We start from the raw sequence: 26,790 nt of genomic DNA on the forward strand, positions 1-26,790 counted from the left end.
AAAACTGAAGTTGTGCCATAATTTGACTGTAACTCAGTTCTGCTTGTTTAGTATGTGCATTTATATTCCCATGCTTAAATATTTAGTTTTGTTATGTGCTAAACTGTTTTCATCAGGTTCGGGGGCCTAAGGAGCAATTCAGAGAGATAAAGGAGGAGTGGATAGTGTGGTAGGATAGGGAGACAGGTAAAAGAGGCTTGTATAGACAGGGCAGTGAGAAGACTGCTTCTGCAGTTAGAGCATGGTAGAGTAAGCAGACAGATAAATCATGTGGCAATATTAGCAAACTGTCAAGAGAATCAGTGAGCAGTTTCTGGAGGATGCAGACTATCAGGCAAAAGTAAACTGGCAAGAAAACACAGAGTAATTTAGAGGAAGAGATTAGAGGCTACAGAGGTGACCCGCAGGACAACCTTTTTTGGGGAAAACACCCCATCTGTCTAGTCATTTCTGTCTGAAAAGCCTTAGCTTATTGAAGCTTTTTTCATGCAGAAACCATTCCATTCCACTGATCATTCTTCTCTCCCTTCTTTGATTTTTCCCTAATCCTAATAGTTTAGTTTCTTTTTCAAATACAGCCTAAAACTGTACAGAGTACTGAAGATTAGTGTGCCGGGTATTTGTAAAAAGATATCATGATGTTTTAACTTTTTATTTTCTGTACATTTCCTTTTAATTCCTGGCATGTTGCTTGTTGTGGGATTTTGGTGGTGGTTCATTGAGCACTAGGATATTTTCATTATTGCCCTAGTATTTAGAAGTAACTTGAAGATCTCTTTCTTCACTGGCTACAGTAGCTTTTCCAGTTATTGTGTTCACATAATTAGCCTGATTTTCTCTGTTCGGCTGCTGTGCAAGTTTTAGCCAAGGCAAGGTTTGTAGGGAGAGAACTAAAACGTGCTAACAAAGAAACCAGTGAAAAATAGTATTATCACTATCTCTCCCACAGTATTTGCTTGTTTTAATATAGTTTCTGAATAAATTGTAGTAGTATTCTTTTTTCCTAGCTCATTTACCATTAAAATATATTTTGTAAAGTAAAACTGTATTTAGAAAGAATTTTCAGATTATGATTAATGATTTTGAAAACTGCTCCCCCCAAACCCGGACAAACCATGAAGAGTGACTCATTTTTTCGCTGTATGTGTATGCAGACTTGTTTAAGGTAGGGTCCTTTCTGTAGCAGCCTATTGAGATTCTGCTCTGGCTTATTCAGGGGATTTGCTTTGCACAGTCAGTCTTACGTGGTGCACTGGTTTGCTGCGTAAAGAGGACATTTTCTGCCTTCCTTCTCGTGACTGTATGTCATAACATACAGTACTTCAGCTTTCCCTGACCAGAGAGGCTGTGGCATTTCCATCCTTGGAGGTTTAAAAGATTCAGCCTTTCAGACAAAGCGAAGGCTGCCGTGGTCTAGTATTAGGAGGTGGCCTGACTCTGAGCAGGATTTCTGTTAGATGACCTCCAGAGGTCCCTTCCAACCTGCATTTGTGAGATTCACTCCACTATGGCTTTAAATGGTGGTTAGGGAGGGTGGGGAAGTTAATATATTTGATGTTGTGTAAGAAAAATAGAAGTCGGTGCTACAGCCTTGAGGGTTTAAGGTAATCTCTTTTACTGTAGTGCCACAGACCTGTTTCAAGATACCTTGAAACAAATTGCAAGCTATCAGACATGCAGATCTGACAAAGCGTGGGGTATGAAATAAGAGATCAAAATCTGCCTTGGTCCAGCATAACGGGTTTTGCATATTATCCAACAATGTATTTTCATACTGACTTAGAGAAGTTGCTTGTAGCCTGAATTATGTGATTTTTCTGTTGTCTTGGGATTTTTCTTGGTTAGCCCTCTCTTTTTGGGATTGCTTTAGAAGGCAGTAACTGTTCCCAAATTTGTAGGTTATTGTAAATAGTATGGTGGGTTTGTATTGTGCAGTGGGCATCAAATTCTGCTGCTGAGAAAAAAGTTTAATATAAAGATGTCTAAATTGGTTTTTGTTTAATAATATTCTGTTAGATTAGTGTATACTTGTCATGTGTTAAATTTTGTTTATTTTAATATATTTTTAATGGCTATATTTTCTTTATAAGAATTAGAAGCCCTTAATTTTATTTCGAGTCTTCTAGTACACTGTTTATTTGGGTCTTGGTCCTTTGAAATGCTTCTAATGTTGTATTTGGTGTGTACAGGTCCATCCTTTGATGTCCAGAAGTGTTAATCTGCACAGTGTCCTATTTTAAGCAGGGTCTTGCTTTATTTTTTTTCTTTGAAGTTATGCTTTTTCAATCAGAACATAACACCTCTTAATATTATCATTAATATTTAACCTGTTTTAATACAAGGCAGAGTTGAGTTAACGTTTCTCTCGTCTGGGAAGCAGTGATTTTTTAATTTTCTTTTTCCACGTGAAAGTTCTGTAAGTTAGGTACTAGTTGTGCATTTCTTGTGTTTTTAGCAAAACCTTGAACACATGCTGACTTCTGTGACCATGTTACACGTGACCTGGGACTTGTTACCTTTTAGGGCCTAGTTTTGTTCTAAGCTCTGTTTCTAGTTCTGTGTCTAAGCTCACACTTTCTCTGTGTTCTTATTAACAACAGTGAAACGTGGGTGCTATTACTGAGAGAATCCAGTTAGTTTGGAACAGTTTTGTTTGCAGCACGCTGACCTGTGCAATGGATTTACCCCCACACTTTTAAACTTCTATTTATTTCTTGTAAACCTGAAAGAAGATACTAAATTTCTCCTTGTGTGCTCATTAGGGAAGACCATTATTAATTTCAGAACAACAGTCAATCTGAAGAAAAAAATGCTTGAAAAAAAATATTGAAGTGCTTGTGAAAGTTGCCGGTCCTGCCAGTGACATCAAAGGCAGGATAAAGCCTGCACAACTAGCTATAAATCTGTTTAATCCTATTAAGTGTTCTCCATCACCTAACATCCACAGAAGCTTGAATTTTGCTACAGATGTGTTGTTATTGGTCTTATTACATCAGATGGTTACCTAAGGAACTGAGCCGCTTTGCAGTAAATATTAATCCTTTCAGAGCATGCAAATAATAAATTTACCAGAAACTTAGCTGCTGGTATTGCTGACAAAGTAATCATAGTACTTGCAAGCCTGCTCCTGGGTACCTAGGTAGGGATCAAAAAATGGTAAACAGTTCTGAAAAGGGGTTAGTAAATATTTTAAATCTCTCTGGTGATGAAGAAAATGTCTTGAAGAGGCTATTAAACTCTTAAGCTGTGTTTGCATTACTCTTGCAAATAGACTTTTTGTTTGTTCTAAGTGGCTTTTTTACAGTAAATAGTGAATTCTAAACTTACAAAAACAATGTAAAGGGAGGCAAATATTCTGTTGTGTTTAATAATAATATGGAACTGAAATGTTACTTAATCACTGTTTTCTTATTGATACAATTGTTAAATATTTGTCAAAAGAAGCTTTATGACAACTGTTCAAATTTTTCTCTAATCTGAAGAAGTTCAGTTTTGCCCTTTCATTCTTGTAGGTTAAAGGCCCCATACTGAGCTCCATCATTCTTTTGGCTTAAATAGGATTGTCCTGGCTTCTCCTGTACTTAGTCAGTATTGCCTGGTATCGGCTCTGAATCCTCTGGATTCAAGACTACAAATCTTGAGCACAGCTGAATGAGCTGTCAGCTTGAATGCTGAAAATGGCCCGTTTTGTTAAGTATTGTCAGGAAAGAACACTAACCGGGCATTTGTTTCTCATTGCAGGATGTGCAGAGTCTGCCTGCCTATATGGGGAGGAAACAGATGGCAGATTTTTTTCATAGAGGAGCTCTGCGCTTAAATCCGTTCTTATGTGAGCTAGAAGTAGAGTCCCATGATAAAATACATTTGGTTTTTATCAATCAACCAACAATCATACATCAGTGTAAATAAAGTCAAGTCTGTATATAGTAATGATGGATGGCTTGTGGGTTAGATGGCAGATAATGTTATTCCACCGTCTTGCAGTCACTGTTTCAGATGTGAACTCATTTATTTTATTCTCTGTATTTGATTTCAGAAGAAATAATGCAGGTGACAGAGAGAAGGCACTACAAGTTATGCTTCAAGTCCTGCAGACGTGTGATCACCCTGCTCCAGATATGTTTTGTTTATGTGGGAGGATCTACAAGGATATGTTTCTTGATTCAGACTGTAAAGATACTAATAGTCGAGATCATGCCATTGAATGGTAACAGAAAAAACCCCAAAATATCTAATTAAAAATGTTTTCAGACTTTTACTTCTCGTTACGAAAAGCAGAGCTGTAAGAATTAGAAGATCAATTGTTCCATTTACCTCTTTTTTTCAGGGTTCTGTTTGAGTAATTGGTTTACTGAGCACCAGATCTTTGGATATGAGTTTCCTTGCTTCTCTTTATAGGCTACTGTGAATGTAGAATGATACACTTAGTTTATTGGGGACACACACACAATGATTCACCCATGTCTTTGTAGAAAAAATATACAATTGATCTGCTTCAAGGCCAAAAACAAAGTACAAGCGAGATCATGGGACTTAGGTTGGTCCTCTGTGCCAGGATAGTTTCTATGCTGGATCCCCAGGAAATGCAATGATCTACTGTGTATAAGGAAATATACTGATAAACTGCATTATGAATTTTCTTAAGACAGTAAGGCATGCATGTCTACAGAGGCTCTCACTGACATACTGTTCACATAGGTACATTTGTATAATCATATCAACTACTGCTGAGTATAAATATGTTAGCTATGTGGGTTTGTACTGTAACTGAAATATGCCCCCTCTCCCTCTCTCTCTCCCCAACCCCAAATTGCCTCATCATGGTTAGTGCAACATGGATTAGGTAGTAGTGCACTTAAAATCTTCAGATGGATCTCTTCATCCTGCACCAGCTAGTGGCATGCATTCAGCCTTTGTCAGCTGTCTCGGTTATCTTTAGTGAATGTGAAGCTTTAAAACAAAGGGTTTGGAGCCTTTTTAAAAACTTGCTCTGTAAGTCTACTATTTTCATTGCTTTTCTCATATGAGTAATGTAATAAAATTAGGTTCTATTGCATGTAAGAGTTTTGCAGTAACCAGTTCATTTCATTTTCACAAAACTACACAAGGTGGCCAGACATAAAACTAAGTGGTTTTTCTTTCTCACAATAAGACAAAAAGATACTTTCTTTCAAGTGCTCTTTGCAACGAGTTCCATTGGTACCAACTTGCCATATAGTCCTTACAGTAAATTAGTAGCTTAAATTACCTCCCAAAACTTGGCAGTATTTCAGTTCTTTTTTACGGTGAGATGTGAGCTCTTGACTCTTGTCTGCAGGTATCGCAAAGGATTTGAACTCCAGTCAACTCTGTATTCTGGAATTAACCTTGCAGTTTTGCTACTTGTCGCAGGACAACAGTTTGAAAGCTCAATGGAACTGAGAAAAATAGGTAAATATCCACACACTGTGCCACGGACAAGTTTTCTGCCTCTCTCCCTATGAAGAAAACAAAATACTTACAGTGATGGGTCACATAGACAGAAAGGCAGTTGAGGCTTTTTAGTGTCAGGTCCTGGATGGCAGGCTAAAACACGGGGATCTTGAAGGACCGTTTTTCTGCTTGTTGTCTTGGAGCAGCTTTCTAGTAATTGGCCCATCTAAAGGGTCCCATAGATGGGAGAGAAGTAAGGAAGGACCAACTTCAGCACCACCCGTAAACTACCTTTACTATACCACAGAGATTATCCCATTGCATAACAAACAGGACAATGACAGGAACTGACAGCATGGCCCAGCTCTCCTCAGGGATGCCAAGGAAGGATGCATAGGGTTTCTGTTGTCCCTGAACTGAGAGATCCACAGGAAGTATTGCCTGGAAGGATCTACCAGGACAGTAACTACTTGTCTACCTAGATTCACATATTCCATGTAGACACTGACTAAAACCCACTGCTACACATCCATAAAGAAATAATATGATAGAAACAGATATACTGTTCTTCCTAGAAAGATAGTAGTTGAGAATTATATTTGGAATCAGATCCTGTTTTAAACACATACTTGAACCTTAAAGGGGAAGAATGCAAAGGTGGCTTTAAATCTTTCCCCTGACCTTACTCTGGTTAGAGTAAGCTTACACTGAGAATCAGGAGGCAGATATCCCAGAGAGATAGCACACGAGGTTTTTCAACAGTGTGTGTGGTAGGAGTTCTGACTGTCTTACATCTGTTGGGGATGCTATTTGCAGACCCAGCCCCTGTGCTGGGCAATGGTTTTTTTCTGGGGAAAACTTGCTCCACTTTATTTTTATTGCTAATGCTTAATCAAGTCTTATTAGTCTTTTACCAATAGACTTATCAGTAAAAAAAAACACTTATTAGTGTTTTACTGATAGAAAAATATGTTTTTTTAATTGAAATTTTACAGGTGTACGGCTAAACAGTTTATTGGGAAGAAAAGGAAGCCTAGATAAAATGAACAATTACTGGGATGTGGGACAGTTCTTCAGTGTGAGCATGCTGGCTAATGATGTTGGTAAAGCAGTACAAGCAGCAGAGAAACTTTTTAAGCTGAAACCTCCAGTGTGGTATGTGGTAGGAGGCTGTAGCTCGAGTACCCAACTATGGGGAAATACAGAAATTAAAAATATCTTGTAGCCCCTTGGATAACTTAACTGGATTTTTCCATCTTAGATCATTTGTAAATCTGACTTTGTACTATACTTACACTCTTTTATTTTTGGGAAGGAAGGGGGAAGGTAAGGAATTGAGTTACCCATTACTGTTGCATTTATATCCCATTGAAGCACATTTTTTATAAGAAAGAGTTTGGAAATTAGTGATGATTACTCCTGAAACAATTGTGAAACGATTGTAAAACCATTCTTCTCAGGGTTTAGCTAGCTGCTGCTTCCCTCCCCCGCCATCTACTAGCCCATAATATCCTGTCTAATCACCATGTAACTACTCATGTAACTATACCCATTTGCAAAAAGATATTGTTCGTGAATGTCCGTGTGAGCTTATGACTTAAGGTGTAGACTAAATTTGCTATTCTTTCCAGAAATCTGTAAAAATCAACACAATAATTTCCATAATGGTAGCTTTTAAAGTACATTTCAATTTACATTTCATTTTTTTTCATAGATAACTCAGTTAAGTGGTTTTTAGAATCTAATCAAATTTTGTTTTCTCTCTGTTAACTCACTAATTCAATACATTCTAGGTACTTGAAATCATTAGTTCAGAATGTGATGTTAATTCAGCGTTTCAAGAAACTCACCATAGAACATTCTCCTAAACAAGAAAGATTGACTTTCTGGCTAGATATAATTTTTGAGGCAACGAGAGAAACAACTAATGGACTGAGATTTCCAGTAAGATGTTATGTACCAAAAAAGTTTTTTATGTCTTATGTTTCTGGATAGGATATAAAAAGAATTGGAAGACTCTAAACACACTACTTACATACATAAGTGCATGTTATTTCATTGCATGAACCAAACCCCTGTATTCTGCTAATCTTTACTTTGTAAAAACCATTTAACCCACCACTCTAAAAGCATTCTAAGAAACACTTTTAAGTCTCCTACAAAAAATCATGATGAGACTGTCTTGTATGTAGGAACACAGCCTCTTCCTGCCTTATCTTGCTCTTCTCTCTCCCCCTAGAAATTTTATGGGCTTTACTTTGAGATTACCCATTTTCTGTATCAGAGCATCTGAAGATAACTATCATGTATTAGCTGCTGATTTATTAAGGAAAAGTGTTCTCTCTCTTCAGGTTTTGGTGATTGAACCAACTAAAGTCTACCAGCCTGCATATGTTTCAATCAACAATGAAGCAGATGAGAGATCTCTCTCTTTGTGGCACGTCTCTCCCACTGAAATGGTAAAACTACTAGCAGATGTGTTTCATGTGTTCTGATTCATTGTGCTTAAAGTCACTTTTCTACATGTAGATTTTGGAGCACTGTACAATAATTTAAAGTTTGCTACATTTCTGTGAAACACAAGCCTCAATATCTCTTTTGTGCAGATATGAAAGCTAACTTTTTACAGAGAAGGTAAAAGGATGGACTACGATTAAAACTCAAGTTGTTTTGACCTGTAGTTCAGATTTCACTTATCTTGACCATGTCTCTTCGAAGTGCTTGGGTTATCTGGTTTACTCATATTTCTCATTAGACTTCTGTGATTTTTATTAAGATGCAGCTCAAAGCTAGATACAAGGTAGAAGTAAAGCCCAGTACTGTGTTTAATGTTCTAGAAACTTTAAAATTTTGCAATTATAAGGTTAGAAACTAGAAAAAAATGGCAGTCTGTGACAAATAAGTGTTGACATGAAATATTTGGTGTCCTGGATTATTATATTATGTCCTGGTGTCCTGGATAAGGCACAGGAGATTAGTAAAGGAGTAGGCACAGTAATGGACAGTGTAGTCTCTTAAAGGTGAGAAATCATTTCAGTTTCACATTGAAAGACTTGAAATGTGGAATGTATTTCACCACCTCTTCTTGATATCAGAACAACCTAAGTGGAGAATAGATTAAAAATGTAAGAGGCAAAGTGTAGAAGAAAAGCATGTTGGAGCAAGACCACATAATTACCCAGATCTGCGAACTTCTTTTCCGATACACTGTTCTACTTCACTGCTTCAAGTGAATGTGTCTGACACAGCTTTGCTTTATGGAACAAATTCTTGGTGCATATCTGTCAGTGCTAATTAAGATCCAGCTATTAGCTAGAGATTTATGGAGGGCTGTGGTCCTAGGCACAGGCTGTCCTTCCTCTGTCTTGCATCCACTGTGCTCCCTGGGCCAAAGCTGCTGGCTTAAAACCTCTTAGGAAGATGTATGGAATTTCCTTTCCCTTTGAGCATAGATAAGAGTAGGGCATAGTCTGCTCTGTGTTTAATATGAAATGTTGATGTATTTAGTCAAAATATGATGTTTGGTAAATGGTACTTCAAGGTTATTCTTCAAATTTAATTTTATATGAAGAAATGCTGCCTTCATTTCCACCCTGTGCCATTTATATTCATTTTTCCTCAGGTGAGTAAAACAGCAACATATGCCCTTTCTTTACCTGTACATCAATCTTATTTGAAATTGGGGGGGGATGGGGAGAGAAAGAAAGAAAGGAAAAGAGACATGTTGGAAGAACTTTCTTTTGCTTACCATGCTGTGACTTTGTTTTCAATAATAAGTCAAAGTTGGTTGATTATAGTTCTGTGTTCTTTACAGAAACAAATTCACGAATGGAATTTTACAGCTTCTTCTATTAGGGGAATAAGGTTGGTATGTCAGAAAACAGTTAAGTGGTTTTTTGGATATGTTTTATATTTCCCTTAAGTGGGAAATCTGGATTCTGCCTTAAATCTCTACTTTGCATTGCCTATTATAAAAGCTTGTTCTGTCCAACCTGCCTTGAAATGACAACACAAAAGAGTTTGCCTTTGCATTCATGGGCAGAGCTGTACATTTCTCGTAGGAATACTTGTCTAAGAGAGCTTTGTGAGCATGTGTATTCTCTGGTAGATTTCCTTGTTTTCAGTCATGTACCTTTTATAGATTTTTCTAAATTTTTCAGTGAAGTTATTGCCATCTCTGCCTTTAAAAACATGGAGGGCAGAAGGAAAGAAGAGCCCTTAGCTCTTCTTGCCTCCTTCCATAAGTGAAAGAAGGATTTGTCTGTTTTTCTTTAAGAAAAAGAAACAGCGGTATCTGTTTTCTGTTTGTAATTCAGAAATGCTTCTGATATGACTCTATCTAAAAACCTACTAGCTAAAACTTGGATTATTAGAGAAATGTTAAATGAGGCATGGATGTAGTTTGTGCTAAGGAAAGAATTCTTGATCTGGAAGAAGACTGCTAGTGGAGTTTCTCGAGGACTAGCCTCTAAATAGTTATTTTCATTTTGTGATGCCTATATTAAGGGAAACACTAGTCACAAGTAAAGGAGTCCAAACATTACTACAAAAGAAGATCAGAATATTGTATAGAAACAACAGGATTGTTCTGAGAACTGAAAGGGTAGAAAAGAATCACATTTGGTATTAACAACTGCAAAATACATTACTGCATTTAGAAGCTAGCTTATGTATCTTAAGTTGGGCTGCTTTGCTGCCAGAAAGGTGAGAGGCAGCGCATCAGGACAGAAAACAAAATGAAATGGATCTGTACAGCTTGTCAGTGTGTCTATGGCATTCTTGTTTCCTGTCTACATTAGGCAGGCTGTAGCTAAAAACCAGAGGAGCCGTAAGCATAGGGAACACGAGGTGGGCTTTTGCCTTCTCTCTGAGTTTGTGAGTCACTGTGTTGGTGGATCTGGCCTTTCTAGGGACGTAAATGGCTGTTGGCTGGGGCCACTTGTGTGAGTGCATAAGCTTACGTGCTTGAAAAACTTTCTGATTCAAGTACAAGCATAAATTCAGATACCTAATGAGTTCTGTAGTTCCCAAAGCAGAGGGCTTCTGGGCTGTGACTTTGACCATGAGCACCTAAGTCATAGGTCCCAAGTTTGTCTTCTCTGAACTTACATAATTTGCTTAAGCAAACAAGCTCAGTGAAAAAGTATTTCTCTGAATAAGGTGAGTGGTGATTGCTATGAATGCCTACAGTTGTGGATTTGGATTCTACCATAACTTCAGTATTTTCTTCTAAAAGAAGCAGGATTTGGTTTAAATTACTTCGATGTTTTATTTTATTCTACTACTCTAATGCAGTGTGAGTGGATGTGAACTTCTCATTACTGAAGTCTGTGGAGTTGACTGAGCATAACTCAGCATAACTTTTCTGAAATATTCATTACCTTCAGTCAACATATTGCACAAAAATTAACCTTTGAGAAATATAACTTTTAATTAAATGGAAGCAAGCAATTCATTTGCTTTGATTCTTAATCACTGCTAGAGATTACAAAGCTCAAAGGGGCAATCTTTTTAAACAGTGGTATTAGATATTTGCTTTGCGTGTGACAACTTAGTCACTATACTTTTGAAATTGCAGTAGTTTTAGAAAAAAAAATAGTGGTCTCAGTTAACTTATACTCTGTCAAAACCCCTAAATTGTATTTATGCTAACCACTTCATCTATTACACCACATACATTACACTGTTTATAATACAGTATTGTTACTTAGATACTGTCTTGTCCATCCTATATTTACCCTTAGAAGAATCATCTTGCTTTGTCACTTAGTTCTTATGTCAGGTATGTGTTAATCTGCCTTGCTAGGCTAGAAATTGCTATACTAGGAGGAAGCTACAGAATGGAGAGGTGTATTTTCACATATTTCTACAAAAATCTTCTGTCAGAATTCTGATTTTTTGGAACATTTGTTCATGTAGCTGTTAATGATGCCACAGCAAGTTGGTCTTGTAACATTCTGCAACTTTACTGTAGGCTACTGTCATGTATTTTAACTGGCTTAACAGAAGCTAAGCAAAATCTGAGAGTTTGACTAAACAGATTAGGCAAGTATCTAATAAATTTTATTAATTTAATGCACAAAAAATATGAGAATACCTTAACAAGCATAACAACATGGCATTTATTTCGAATAATACTGAAGTGCAGTTGTTTGGAATAAGAGATTAATTCCTATATTTACTTTCATATTGGTATTATGTTTTATGGCTTCACTTTTTGCTTCAGCACATTTAGATGGGATATATGACACTGGCAAGACACGCTATGCAATAAATAATCACTTTTTCAGAATTGTTGCTGCCGTTTGGAGTACATATTGGTTATCCCAAAACTTGTTTATCAGTATTAAGGCCACAAAAAGTATATACTGTGAGGGATCTGCTACACTATGTAGGTATTTCCCAGTTCAGTTTTACTGTAGGAGCAATGGAATTCTAAAAACCAGAAGTACTTGTCAAGCTTAAAAGAAGGGGTTTCCTGATAGCTAGATTAGTGTCAAAGCAATTCACTTTCCATTGAGGTGTCATACCAAGAAATCTGACAGAACTGTGTAGAAATGGAAGGAGAGGCGAACAACAAATGAACTTCAAGACACTTCAGATAAACTAGTATTTTACCAAAGTAAGCAGTAACTTAATCATTTATCAAATTAGAGATAGGATTATAGAACACATAAATAAACTCAAAGCTTCTAGTCGTAAGGAAAAATAAATATAATTGCATACTGCCTCTCTGAGGTAATTCACTATGAAAAAGATGTTTGTTAAGTGTTTGTAATTCGAAAAATTAACTCCTCCTTGCTCTAAATCTTGTAACAGTTACATCCAAAATAATATTTTCTTAATGTGAATTTTACAGCATTTCCAAGTTTGATGAACGATGTTGTTTTCTTTATGTCCATGACAACTCTGACGATTTTCAAATCTACTTTTCTACAGAAAACCAATGTAGCAGGTGAGTTCAGTTTGTGTGGGTACTGCATGTGAGATCTATGTCCTAAATAGAACTGATTTAGTAAAGATTGAAAGCTGACATTCTTGCTTGAGAAATTAATTATTTATTTCTTCACTAGTTTTTTCTTTATGAAGAAGCAATGAACCAAACTCAGTGATATTTAAGGTGATGAGAACAATGTCCCATTACACTTCTTGGCAGGTTCTGATCAGTTTACCTACAAGTCATTAGATCTGACAAAAGGCTTAGGTAGCTTATTCCAATTTATAACTATTATCTGCTTTTTCTGTGTCTTGGCCATGTCATGTGAGGTACTATATTGGTTTAGGTTCCATTATGTACCTGTTCAGTTTGATTTAAGTAAGAGCAACTAGATCTAATAGAAATGTCTGGCTTATATTGTGTCACAGATACCTGTTAGTGATGGTATGTTGTCTTTAAACAGTAAGCATGGTAACTGAATTTCAGGCTTAAATCTTCACAGACTGAATTCTTCCTGTGATTGATATTTGGCATATAAACCTTCTGAATGAAGTAGGAGTGATTTGTTAATACACTTAATATTTGAAGTTGGATGGTATATTTATTTTTCTTGCAAAATTGTTATTTATCTATTGTGTGGAATAAAGTCAGGTTAAAGCAAATTATTAGCTCTGCAGAATGCACTGCATAAAAGATAGGAAACACTAAAATTAATGATGCCTGCTCAGCCTTAATTTGGCATCTCAATTTGTGTGTTATCAAACACAGTCACATTTTTATGCCTTATTCAGTACACTACAGGAGTCTGTTCCAGAGATGTGTCTTTCTTAGTCAGTGAAATAGATGTGAATATTTTATAATAATTTTTAATAATTGTTAACCATTTGATATAGATTTTGGGAAAAGGTGAGTGGCTCAGGCAGGGAACTACAAGAAAAGATGGTCTTGTACTTAAGGATCTCCATCCCAGAGAACTAGATGAAATTAGTTAAAACTCTGTTCTTCAAACCATGTTACTACTTTTACATTCTTGGATTTCTGGATGCCTGACTAGAAACCACAAAATATGGTTTTCAGAAATACTGAGTAATCACACTTGCAACCAAAGCCCATAGCAACATTTGAATTAAACTGAAGGTAATACAATTCTTATTGCTACACAGAAGGAGAATCACCTGATATGATGTCGCAAATTTAACACTACTGAATTGAACCATTGAAAGTTAATACTTAATTTTTTATTGTCTCAGCCTTTTCTTTAATTACATTTGTAAAGACAAGGACATACTAAGCACTTTCCATCAAAGGGCACAGCAAAAATATTTGAGTTGGATCTACCAAGATTTTACTATGCAATTGCAATAACAAGCAAGGATTGGGTTCTACTACAGCAAGTAACATAATTTTATAAATAATTGGGCTTTTCAGTGTGTGTTTTATGTTCTTCCTCATTTAAAATAGGACAAACACGGGGAAAGTAAGCAATGAAAGGAACCTAGGATCATGCTAGTTAGTTTATTAGCTTGAAAGCAAAGCCCACCTTGTGAAGAATCTGTTTAACCTGCTTCCAAAAGAAAATTTTTCTTTGACCCTGTGCTATTTATTGCTTTTTTAGATTCTGTGGGTTGGTGAAAGAAATTTTGTCTGATGCAGTTGGCAGTACTTTGGAACTAGAAGGAGAGATAGATGGAGACACATTGGAGGTATGTCAAGGATAAAAGATCCAAGAACTCTGAAACTTTTTCTCAATCTTCCCTGCAGTTTCATATTAGTATACTAGAAAGATAATAAATATAATTTAAACTCCTTAATTGTATATGAAATTTCAACTTTTACAAAACTATTTGTATGTAAGACTTGCTTTCATTTGAAAAAACACATTTTTGATTAAGTGAGCCTGTTACTACTATAAACTGTATAAATCCCTAATGAAGGGTGTTACTGATCTTGTATTTATGTTGCAAACAACTTATTGATGAGAATCACCTGATATCAGCTGACTTAAATGGATGAAAAAGATAAGATATTACCTAAATTCCAGGAAAAAGCCATTTAGCAAAGGTACTTTGGTTTTTCTATCCAGTGCCTGATACTATTACTACTCCAGGTAATTTCATTTGACAGGCTTTTTCTGTCACAGAGATTTGCAGATATTTAGGATCAGATTAAACCATTGTACTTTTTATTCATCACTGAAACAGATACATTAGGAACCTAGTAGATGCAGGTTTTCCTTATAATCAGTAGAGAGGAAAAAAAAAAAGTTATTCACATTTTACATGGGCTCAGGTTAGGGTAGGTGAATCCATGTCTTCGTAAGACCCACTGCCTCATAGCAAATGTCTGAATTTGTAGCACTAAGTATATATCCTGTGCTTCTGTTTATTTGTTTTGAAAAAAAAAAAAAAGCCATCATAAAAAGCACGTTGTAATTTTTATTTGTGGTCAAGCAAATTCAGTCAATCCAGTTAATGTGTGTAAAAACCCTGCTGTGGTTTGTTTGAGCTGGCTATCTTTCTGACCATGTCTCATTCCAGTAATTCTCTTAGGCTTACAATCCAGAGCAGCTCTTTATGATAGTGAAGCTTTTGTAGTACCTGAGGCTTCAGAAGAGGATTAAGAAAGTAGAAGACCCTCTACTGTACTGTTGGATGTAATTGTATATGGTGGGGAAGACAAGTTTTTGCACTGAAGTTTGTGCATAGTGGCCACAGAATTCTCTCCTCAAGTGAAAAGGACAAGATATGCATGTCTATTAAGCCCAGCTTAATACATACATCTGTGGCCTCAGCATAGGGCCAGGGCTCTGCCTTGGCAAAGACAGGGTATTATCTATAGCCGCAGATTTTACATTACATACGTATGTACTGAGCTAACAGCAGGAAAATCTCCAAACAGCACAGTCTATTGAACTGTGTAATAGTCTCCGAGGAAGTGACCTCACTGTGGCTTGAGCCTTTTAAAAACTGACCTGGAAAAATAATTTGAGAATGCACAGCAGAAAACAAGCCTGCATGAATCAACGACTTATGGGGAAATTACAACAGAAATTAATTTTAAATCTTTGAGCTATATCATTCTACATATCTTGAAGTTTTCTGAATTATCACCTTGTACTTACTGTCTTAGGTCAAGACATTAAAACAGAAATCAAGATACAGAAGAGGAGGCTTAATTAATTTGGCTTATAAATGAGCTAAGACAGTTAGTGTCTTTCTGCAGCCTGAGATCTTGCATTTAAGAACATGGAAAATGCAGCTTTGTATGGTCTTGATGGTCTTGACAAGCAGATAAAGCAGAAGTTCTTACTGTTAATAAAACAACTGTTTCTCATTGGGGAAGAGGAAGAAATAACCCTGAGCACATTTTGGGGGGAAGAAAATCTGATTTCAGTCAGTATTCTTATGAGAACATTGTCCCAAGGAGTTGTATATTTTGGATTGCTGTGTTATTTGAGAGCAACTACGGTTTAGTTCTACAGCTAATGAGGATTTGGAAGGAGACTGAGTGTGGCAGTCCTTTCTATCTTAGGGTGTTCACCTCTGGATACTGGTATTGAATAAGTTCCTGTCACCTTAAGAGTACCCGCTGTACCCCAAATAGGATATCCTAGAGATCAGACTCTACCCTACCATGTTCATACAGAAGGTCAGCTATGAATGCATGTTCACTCATACCTAATGATTGAATTGCACATCCAGTGGATCACATATCCAGACTTTTGGCAACCAGTAGTGACTTTTTCAATCTTTGTAGCTGTTGGAAAGACAGGAGGCAAATGTAAAGTGGCATCAAGTATGTAAGTCTATTAAACTGTCTACTAACTAGCACTGAACTATAAATCTCAACAATTTTCATATATCATGGGACCCAGACTAGAGAACATAGGTTTCTCCACAGTAATTATAGAGTTGGCTTAGAACCAGTCTGTTGCAGATAGTGTTGCTGTCAATCTTAAATTCTGCAATGTGACTGCTGTCTTTTTTCTGCAGAGTTCTATGTCATATGATAGCTGTGAAAGCTGGATATACTCCTACCAAAGAACCTGACAAGTTTTACATATGGTGTTTTGTGTCAGTTATGCCTGTCATATAACAAGATTATGTTATGAACCGTGAAGTGCTGAAACATGGAAAATTAAACTGTACTAAAGCTGTGCTAACTCAAGTTTAGTTCCGCTGAGCAGAATGTGCTGCTAGGATAAATGACAGATGGTTTTTCTTTAGCACCTTCCACACAGCAGCATAGAAGTTACCATCTTTGCTGAGGAGAAGAGGGGGGAAATGTCAGTGACACATTGACATTGCAATACCAGAGCTGCAATATGTACTGGCAAGACACTTCAAAGAAAAAGATCTCAAGGATGCATTTTGTACAAGAGAGTCTTATTGGATGAAGCAGAAAAAGTGGTCATTGACAGAAATGTCAATAGTTATGGCCATTGTAAAAAGGGTCAGGTTTGGTTTTTTTTCAATAGAGAATTGAAAAATTAATCATATGATGCCACAGAGAATACCCTGCAGTTTTCCCATAGGGGGTATCCTGTTGGATTTGGGAAGATCCTGGGGAAGGTCTGTGTACTCATGGTAATATATGAGGCTATGAAACTGTTCAGTTCCTTTCTTAACTCTTTGCAAAAGTGTTTTTTCATTATCCTTTATCAATTTGAATCAGGGGTGTGCTTCTTAACCCAACTTCTGTAAGAAATTTGGTTTTATTTAGTGTCTGGGATGTGCTTTCATCAAGTGTCATTCATCAATAGGCTTTTACACTGTCCTTTGTAGTAGGAGAGCTCTGTGATAAGATCACCATATGGGACAAGACCATGAGGTGGTGTGAATTAGTGTAGCTTTACTGAAGTCAGTGAACCAGCAGTGCCTTAGTCAGCTGGCAATATGACCCAGTACATTTCAACAGCAGTGGGAACCACCACTTCATATATTTGATCATCTGTGGAGAAGATGAGCATTTTGGAAAAGCTCATAATAAGTGGAACATGTCAGAAATGAATTTTGCTGTGGCTAAGCTCAAATGAGAGTTCAGGGTCTTAAAACAGTGTCCACCCACTGTAATGAGAATGTCACTTAGTTATCTATTTATTAAATCATTGGTTTCAAAATTATAGGTTATGTTCCATATATTTACATATTCTGAAGGCTCAGAATTCTTAGAGGTGATACCTAAACGTGATCTTTTGACAGCACTCTATCATCGAGTTTGGTCTAATGCTGTGTTCCTTGTTTGGGGGAATGCTTTTCAAAGTTGGTTAGGGAAGGTGGTTTTGTGAAGCAAGTAACATGGAAATTATACAAGTTGTATAATTCACCAGACTGGTGGGTGACCTGCTGTACTACAGCTGTACTGTACTAACTACTCTGTGCTGTACTAACTCAGTATATTACCTAACTGTTCTTAAAGGTCTCTGTAATATCAAATGTTAATGATAATAATTTATGTGCTTCTTTGTTTATCTTGCAGTACAAATATGATTACGATGAGAATGGTGACAGGGTAGTTCTAGGGAAAGGTACTTATGGAATAGTTTATGCTGGAAGAGACCTTAGCAATCAGGTCCGAATAGCCATCAAAGAAATACCTGAGAGAGACAGCAGGTAAGACCTAGTTTTTTGTTATGTACATGTTGCTAATGAACCTGCAGTTGCTTGCTGAAAACTTTGCTCTTCTTAGTGTGTATTTCTGTGTGGTTAGTTTATAAAATCCCAGTATACTAAAATTCAATTATCATTTCCTCCTAGTATTCAACAGTACCCTTCTCAGAATAAGGACTTTTTATTTTTTGGAAAATATATTATGTATATCATAAATAATACAGTTTGATCATCCACATGTCTACCATAAATTCTAGAATAAAACATATTTGGGGGTTTCAATTGCAGTTGTATCTCATTTGGTGTTTTTTGGGGGCAGGGAAAAGCATAAAAGGAGTTTTGGGGGCAAAGACAACGCTACATAACAATACAGAAGAAAGGCATGTATAGATTCTTTGAGGGCATGTTTCTTCTTCAGGGTTCCTCTGAGATCTGCTGCTGTACTTTTTTCTGAATAGGCCGCCACTCACACTGCATTTTGAAAGTCATGGACAATATGTATGCTGAGAATTGGATCAGTATCCCTAAAATCCATTATGTATGCAAACTAGCATTTAAGCATAGCCTAGAACCTTTTCCTGCATGATGAGATACTCCTTTATTATTTTTTTTAATAGGTATTCTCAACCTCTTCATGAAGAGATAGCACTGCATAAATATTTAAAACATCGGAACATTGTCCAGTATCTTGGATCTGTTTCAGAAGACGGATACATTAAAATTTTTATGGAGCAGGTGCCAGGAGGTTTGTATCATTCTGAGCAAAGGAATCAGAAGCAGTTGGGACTCTAAACTTAGTGAAAGCCAATAGATGTGCACCTAGTATGTTTGTGCTCTGTATATGGCTTTTCTGTTGAGACATTAACTACAGGTGGCATTCTTCTCATATAAAGAAGAGATTTGAAGTGTACAGGTCCCAATACCCTCTCCCCTTTCTAAAATAATTATAAACCTAGAGAAAAGTCCTTAAAAGTATCTGGTGTCAAATACTCATGTGTTATAAAATAGTGGAGTTAGAGCTGTATAGTCCATTTAGCCTGACCATCTGAATGATGATTGGAGCTTTTAGGATAAGTTTCTGTTGAGCGTTAATAGTGATTGAGCAATTAAATATTATTTTGTATCTGCTATATACAGAGCACTATTATTTCCTAGGTAGATTAGAGATAAAAGCTAAATGCTTCCCTTGCTAATAATTTCCAGTTTTGTTCCTCTAGCATTTTCTACATTTTAAGATGTGAAGTCCCTCTATATTCTCTCTAGGTTATGTTTCCATCTTCTTTTTGCTGTTTGCTCTTCAGTGTCAAGGATGTGTCAGAATGAGTGTTAAATTCTTGTGTGAATAGAATTTGCAAAATAAAAACAGAAATAAGAAAACCAGGAAAAAAGGTTCAGGTTTTCTAGGGAAGGTCAAGACAAACATCCAAGTGTAATTAAATACATCTGAAGCATTCAATATAGGGAAGTTTAATTTTTTGTAATCCTGTGACCTTCTCACCTGAAAGCTGAGACACTTTGACATGTGTGATGCATGCAGATGTGATAAGTTTATACTAGTACTGCCACTTGTTCTCCTGCACTTGTTGAAAGTATCAGCTGGTGTTGTTTACATACCTCTTTTTTCCTGTTCATAATGCACAGTAGAGTGTGCTGTGATTAGTTGCTAATGTCAAGATATTATTGAATCAATTCATAGAATCATAGAATGGTTAGGGCTGGAAAGGACCTCAAAGATCGTGGAGTCCCAACCCCCCTGCCACAGGCAGGGACACCTCCCACTAGCCCAGGTTGCTCAAAGCCTCATCCAGCCTGGCCTTGAACACCTCCAGGGATGGGGCATCCACAACTTCCCTGGGCAACCTGTTCCAGTGTCTCACCATCCTCACAGGAAAAACTTCCTCCTGATATCTAACCCAAATCGACCCTCTTTCAGCTTAAAGCCATTACCCTTCATCCTATCGCTCCACTCCCTGATAAAGAGTCCCTCCCCATCTCTCCTGTAGGCCCCCTTCAGGTACTGGAAGGCTGCTATAAGGTCTCCCCAGAGCCTCCTCTTTTCCAGGCTGAACAACCCCAACTGTCTCAGACTGTCCTCATATGGGAGGTGCTCCAGCCCTCTGATACTTTTTGTGGCCCTCTTCTGGACTCACTCCAACAGGTCCATGTCCTTCTTATGTTGGGGCCTCAGAGCTGGACGCAGTACTCCAGGTGGGGACTCACGAGAGCAGAGTAGAGGGGAGGAATCACCTCCCTGGACCTGCTGGTCCTGCTGCTTTTGATGCAGTCTAGGATGTGGTTGGCTTTCTGGGCTGGAAGCGTGCATTGCTAGGTCACGTTAAGCTTCTCATCCGCCAATACCCCCAAGTCCTTTTCCTCAGGTCTGCTCTCAATCCGTTCTCCACCCAGCCTGTATTTGTGTTTGGAATTGCCTTGACCCACGTGTAGGACCTTGCACTTGGCCTTGTTGAATCTCATGAGGTTTGCATTGGCCCACCTCTCAAGCCTGTCCAGGTCCCTCTGGATGGCATCCCTTCCCTCCAGCGTGTCCACCACATCACACAGCTTGGTGTCATCGGCAAACTTGCTGAGGGTGCACTCAATCCCACTGTCCATGACTCCCACTAAGATGTTAAACAACACCGGTCCCAATACTGACACCACTTGTCACTGGTCTCCATTTGCACATCAAGCCGTTGACTGTAGCTCTTCAGATCTTCAGACATTTTCTTCATATATTTTAAACTCTGCAGGCAGCCTTAAAAAGGAACCAGCTGTTCAGATTACGCAAGATTCTTTGAGGAAATTTCACTTTTGAAAGCAGTTGAAAAATCCGTTTAGCTGAATTTGTCTGGCACTAAATAGACCCACTGCACTTGGTTTATTATGAGCAGAAAAAGCAAAACTGTCTATTCTGCTTCATGATTAAAGTACTTCTGTTATTTAAAAAAAGATTAAAAGTAGGGGAAGTGTGGATGACCCATCTCCTACTGTGAACATCCATTACTTGGTTTCTTTCAGGAGCTTTCTTTCCTCTGTCTCTGAACATTTCCAGAAGTTAATCCCATATTTGCAAGGAAAAGGCTATTTCCTTTTTTAATTCTCCCCACCTCGAGTAAATCAGCTTCTCTTTGCCCATGTGTGTGGTCATGAAGTATAGTGTATAATAGCATGCAGTGTTACCTTTAGTCTTTATTTCATTAAGGGCTAATTGGTTGATAGTCCTAGTTTCAACAGTTGTTAGACTGAAGTGAGGGAGATGCATCCAGCCCTATTGTAACATTTATTTTTGTCATGGAGGTGGAAGCTGAGCTGGCAAGCAAGAAATAACTAGTCAAGAGCAGCAGCAGATTATTTGCTTTGAGGGATCTAGGAAGAATTTGTCTTAATTATACGTACTGCATTTCTGTTGTATTAAGATATCAAGCAAAGGCTTAATCCAGACTTAAATGTTTCGTGTTATTTTGAGGATTTTACTGTCTTGGTATATTTTCTTCTCAACTCTTGTAGGCAGCCTCTCCGCTCTCCTAAGATCTAAATGGGGCCCAATGAAAGAACCTACAATTAAATTTTACACCAGGCAGATTCTGGAAGGCCTTAAGTATCTCCATGAGAACCAGATTGTACACAGAGATATAAAGGTAAATTTTCCTTTAGGATGTCTTGTGTGATATGCTTTTTATCTCATTTACTTCAGTTAGTCTTACTCTAACCTGAACTAGGATTTTTAATAGGATTTCATGGAAGCTTAAAACAAAAGGAAAGAATAAAACAACCCCTTCTCCCTGATGCTCCTGGAAAATTCCTTTGTAGAAAGGTATATTACAAAGCTAACAACAAATTTGAAGGAGAATCTAGACACTGGGATTTTGAATCTGTACTCGTCTGTCTCCCCTCTACCTCTCTTTCTCTCTCATCCAAACCACAGGGGGATAATGTTTTGGTGAACACCTATAGTGGCGTGGTAAAGATATCTGATTTTGGTACTTCCAAACGGCTGGCAGGAATCAATCCATGCACTGAAACATTTACAGGTAAGACTAACGTAGCAGCATTTATAAGGGTTTTGATGATAGATTTAGAGTTAGAGCCACGAGCCTCTTTGGATTTGTGATGAAAACACAATGAGGTCTCTCTTTTCAGGGAAGTGAAAATGGGAGCATGATCACCGTAAACACAGGCTTGCTATCTTTCCTTTTTTTTTAGTGTAATTATCTTCCATTTTACTTTTTTTAACTTCATAAGTGTGATGGGGTAATAGTTTTTCTTTTAAGTGTTTTTCATTAAGTAGCAATTGATTTGTTGCAATTACATCTGGAAACACTTGAATACAGCAACTTTTTCATTTAATAATCTTGATATTAGTAACTCATGCATGCACTCTTTCTTGAGGTATGTCTAAAAGTGCAGAAAACCAAACGCAAACATAAATACTTTCCGTTTTGAACCAATAATTATAAAACCTAACCAACTGGATAACTTGGTGTTAACAGCAGTAGAAACAACAGTTTACACGAAAATACTAGGCTGGTATGTTACAGAAAAGCTTTCATATACAACAAGGTAGTAAAAGCAAGATGATATATGGAAAAATTGTATCTGAGGAAAAGTCATCATACTTTAATAAAAAGAGGTAAATCTTTTCTTGTTCCCTTCTTCTTTGTTCTCTTGCATGTTTACAGTCTGTGCCTCAGAGATGTAATTTACCATGAGAATAAATATTTTAATTAAGTTCTCATTTTGGATTTAAAGTCAGTAAGCAGGTAGCTAGAGCCCAGAGGGTCTTAAAAGGTCTCTTCCAATTTGTTTTGTTCCTTAAGTCAGTGCATAAACTCTGTGTATTTTAGTCATTATGCAATAAAATCACATGATTTGAAGAATCAGACTTGTGGTGGTTTAAACGTTATATCCCTCCATTCAAGACATGCAGCCCGAGGGCAAAGCTGTGGCTTGAACTTTTGTACTACAACAGTCACGTTTAATGAACATAGTAGTATCCAATCCCTTTTATCTTCACCAGATGTCCTTTACTTAATAGTTCACAGCTTTAGCACAGTGTAATTTTATTGCATCCTTACAAAGAAAAATTATTTAGTTTAAGGATGTCATAACAAAGCTGGTAGGAATTCATGTGGAGAAAGTACTGGTAGTGTTCGAAACATTTCCAAAAATCTGTTGGTCTCTGTAAAGACCTCTTGTTAGTGGTGTTAGTAGATGCTTGGATATCAGTGATTCCAAATTGACCATCGTTTATTTCATTTTTATTGTTCTGTTTATCAGCATTATAACTGGTATTACAGTCCGATTGTCTGCAGGCAAACTTTAGAGACATTCAGATTTGTCTGTTAAGAGCCAGCCATAGTAAGAGCCAGCCATAGGCTTAGGCAGGATTTTGCCAACATGTATAGCTATTGAACTTTCAATAGAGATCACTCCCCTCCTCACTAACCTTGGATGTCAGAAGTTACAAGCACATCCAAAAGACTTCCTGGAATTGCAATTTATGATGGGTTCCCTTGTTTTTTCAGTTACCGTGTAATTGATTTACCTTGCTTGCAACCCTGATTGTTTTTATGTAAAACTTGAGAATTTTTTTAATGTTCTTTTCTTTATAATCTTATATTTACAACAGTAGATTCTTTTCAAACTGACTTCTTGAAATTCCCTGTCACTAGTGTTCTCATAGGGGTAAACATATGAAAAATTATTCTCATGAAGACTATCTGTCACTTTGCAGGTTTTCATCACCTCTTACATGCATAATCTTTACAATTCAGTGTTTGCAAAAATTGTTTGATAAAATTTTACATTCTGAAGAAGCATTTAGATTATGTGGTGAATATACTTTCAGCTTTTTGAAGCCTTATATTAGAAAGGGGGGGAAAAAAGCTTACAGAAAAGATGTTAAAACATAAGTTTCTGTCTAGTTTTCAGTGTTGATAAGGGAAATAAAATATTTTGGCTATGCAGGTTGCATTTGGCAATTATTAGCTTGCTTAGTGGTGTGTTAATTCTCTTTAATAAGAACGAAGACTGTAACACTTCACTATTTTTTTTGCCCTGGCTAGGAACCTTGCAGTACATGGCTCCAGAAATCATTGATAAAGGACCACGAGGATACGGTGCACCAGCTGATATCTGGTCACTAGGTTGTACCATTATTGAAATGGCAACAGGCAAGCCTCCATTTCATGAACTAGGGGAGCCTCAAGCAGCAATGTTTAAAGTAAGGTTTTTTTGCTATACAGTTTATGAATTTTCAAATACTAACTTATTTTTTTTAATATTAATTTAATTGGTAGTACCCTTTGGTTACATGGGTTGTTTTGCACAAAGCCACAGTCTGACCTGTGTTCTTAACACTGAATGATCCTTCTCTGCTGTAAGTTGTACTGCTCTAGGGGGTCATCATTTATTTTTGTGCTGGAAATAGGTCATGACTCAGAGCAGCAACCTGAAAAATGAGTGAAGACTTATGAAAACTAATATTCTCTACTCTCTTACTCCTGTCACCTCCTGTTCTTGGTTTATGATTTCCTTCTTGGCAGCCAATCTCTCCAATAATAGCAAACTTATTTCTGCTCCTTTAAGTCATTTTTTATAAGCTTCACTCCCAGAGTAACTGTTTGCCTTGTCTTTCAAAGGCCTAGTCTTTGCAACGTGGTAGGAAGCCATGGTGGAAGGGGGCGGGGGGCTAACTTTACAGGATTTCTGGTATGTACTGAAGGAGTAAAATACTCTGTAATTTACATGCTAAGTCCTTTGGACCAAAGCTACCTTCTTGGTAAACTGTTGCCTCTAGTACTTTGCTTCTCTGTTTTCAAATGCACAAATTAACACTTGAGAAGAGAATGCTTCAGATAGTTTTGATAATAAATGTATTAAAAAAAAAGTTACTTGTTCTAACTCTAAAACCAACAGCAGTGTAAAAGCTATAATGTGATAATGTGTCAAATATGGAGACTGAAAATTTTTGGGTCTTCCACTGGCTTGCAGTAGACCTTTAGTAAACTACTTAGGTTTTCACTTATGCTTCTTAGTCCTCATTCTTATAATGGGCAAAATATCACATCCATAATCCAGCAAAGTGCTTTAAATTATCAATATTGTTGATTCTTTTGCGTATGTTGTTGAAAGTCAACAACTTTCAGTGTGAAAGTGTGTGAGGACTAGTATCGTTATTAATGGAACCACGGTAGCAAAATCAGATCTTTATCAATAAGTATATATATTAAGCTGAGCTGTAGTTCAGTGTGGCATGTAATGCCGTGCGTCGTACTAGGCGTGTGAGTTGTCCCATGTACAGCAGCTAAAAGTTAAAGAAAGGGATGGAGAATTATGGGTTTTGGTGTCGTTATTTCAACGGTATAATATATCACCTCAGTGCTGTGAACTTGTGACACTACCTCAAAAGAAGCTGTCTCGGTGAACATGCTTCGGTTCACTAAATCTTTCCTGAGGGAGCCACAGAAAAACGACTTTTTTCCACATCGCTGTAAATGTCAGATATGGTTCTGTTGGCAGACGCCTTTTCATCTTATGTATCTGGCACATAGTTGAACTCTTCAGTGAGTTCCATGTCTTGTTTTTCAGCACAGTTTATTGAACTGTCAGGAAGTGCTGGTTCAGACCTGGGTGCTTGACAAGCTCTGCGCAGGCTCACAAGGTGAGCTCTTGCAAGACTGTGAGTGTCCCTATGTCCTGCCCATAAACACTTCCAGGCCATAGAGCTGTGTTCTGGTCTCAAAATCAGCATTTTTTAAAAATACATTTCTTGCCCTTCTTTCTTCAAGGATGCGGCAAGAGTTTTTAGCATTGTTATTGCAGACTGTGTTAATGTGCTACAGTCGGGCATTTGGTTTTGTTTTCTGTTTCTTGGCTCTGCTGTGACCTGCTTGGAACTGCCTCTTGCTAGGCACCATAAATTGCAAACTGTGGTTTCTTTTTGCTGTGTAATAGAAGTAAGCAAGCTGTAAGCTAGGCTTGAAGCCAGAAATGAAGCAGACCAACTGGGCAGGCATGTAAAAAGAGCAGAAGCCTGGAAAACTTGGGATATTGAACTTTTGAGGTCCCCACCTCCACATGTGCACACTCTGGTGTGCATAGTGCAGGCAAGCAGAGGGAAGGTCTAAGTCTGGCTGTGCAGTCACAATAGAAATTGCAAATGACCAAAGAGTTGAACAAAGTAGAGAAAAGAGGTTAGTGTGAACCCAGAACGGGAAATAATTCCTGGCTGAGTGTACATTGTGTGATATTTCATCTATGAGCATAGTATGTGTGCGCCTGGTTCTGTGTGAAAGGAGTGCAAACAAATGACATTCAGTGGAGACAAAGTAAACTGATGTTGCCATGGAGTTTCCGGATGCTTGACCGCAGAATTTACTCCCCTTGAGCCACAGAGATTAAGATAAGATCAGAGACATACATTCAAATTTCCTGGTCCTGGTTTGGATCATCCTGAGTTTTGTTGAGTGCATAAGGATATAACCTGGCACCAGAGTGCCATCAGCCTGTGACACTGCCCCAGCTGAAGCTGGGTGTGTGAGCCTGCCCCCGGAGTGCATAGGGAGGAGTGGGCTGACCATGGAAACAGGTATATCAATAGAAGTTGTCAGAGCACTGCAAACCAGAAACTGTCTTCTGTCTGTGCTCCAAAGCAAGAATCTTCTTGTGCTGATGTTTTGAAGTGGTGAAACTATATATACCCCATTTATAAAGCACTGTCCAAAATGCACATGGGGTTTTGCAAATCAGATAAAGATACTCCATCAGACAAGGTAAATGTATAGATGCAACAGGGCATAACATAATTTTATTTATTTATTTATTTATTTA

General features: G+C 37.5%; 1 protein-coding gene across 1 annotated transcript in view; it reads left to right on the top strand.

The window, feature by feature from the left end:
• LOC104467376 (mitogen-activated protein kinase kinase kinase 15-like) overlaps nucleotides 1–25,621 on the top strand; it is a gene marked incomplete at its 3' end in the record, with an annotated part of 50,918 nt that extends 25,297 nt beyond the window's left edge. The window contains exons 7-20 of the mRNA XM_010081134.1: nucleotides 4,037–4,207; nucleotides 5,318–5,430; nucleotides 6,408–6,567; nucleotides 7,206–7,356; nucleotides 7,764–7,871; nucleotides 9,227–9,276; nucleotides 12,272–12,367; nucleotides 13,965–14,052; nucleotides 17,828–17,961; nucleotides 18,576–18,703; nucleotides 21,466–21,596; nucleotides 21,884–21,989; nucleotides 24,024–24,181; nucleotides 25,549–25,621. Coding sequence (XP_010079436.1) covers nucleotides 4,037–4,207; nucleotides 5,318–5,430; nucleotides 6,408–6,567; nucleotides 7,206–7,356; nucleotides 7,764–7,871; nucleotides 9,227–9,276; nucleotides 12,272–12,367; nucleotides 13,965–14,052; nucleotides 17,828–17,961; nucleotides 18,576–18,703; nucleotides 21,466–21,596; nucleotides 21,884–21,989; nucleotides 24,024–24,181; nucleotides 25,549–25,621 — 1,667 coding nt within the window. The remainder of the gene's footprint in view (nucleotides 1–4,036; nucleotides 4,208–5,317; nucleotides 5,431–6,407; nucleotides 6,568–7,205; nucleotides 7,357–7,763; nucleotides 7,872–9,226; nucleotides 9,277–12,271; nucleotides 12,368–13,964; nucleotides 14,053–17,827; nucleotides 17,962–18,575; nucleotides 18,704–21,465; nucleotides 21,597–21,883; nucleotides 21,990–24,023; nucleotides 24,182–25,548) is intronic.
• Nucleotides 25,622–26,790: the final 1,169 nt, after the last annotated feature.

The sequence above is a fragment of the Pterocles gutturalis genome, unplaced genomic scaffold (assembly GCF_000699245.1).
Source record: "Pterocles gutturalis isolate BGI_N339 unplaced genomic scaffold, ASM69924v1 scaffold7454, whole genome shotgun sequence".
In the NCBI taxonomy this organism is placed as follows: Eukaryota; Metazoa; Chordata; class Aves; order Pterocliformes; family Pteroclidae; genus Pterocles; species Pterocles gutturalis.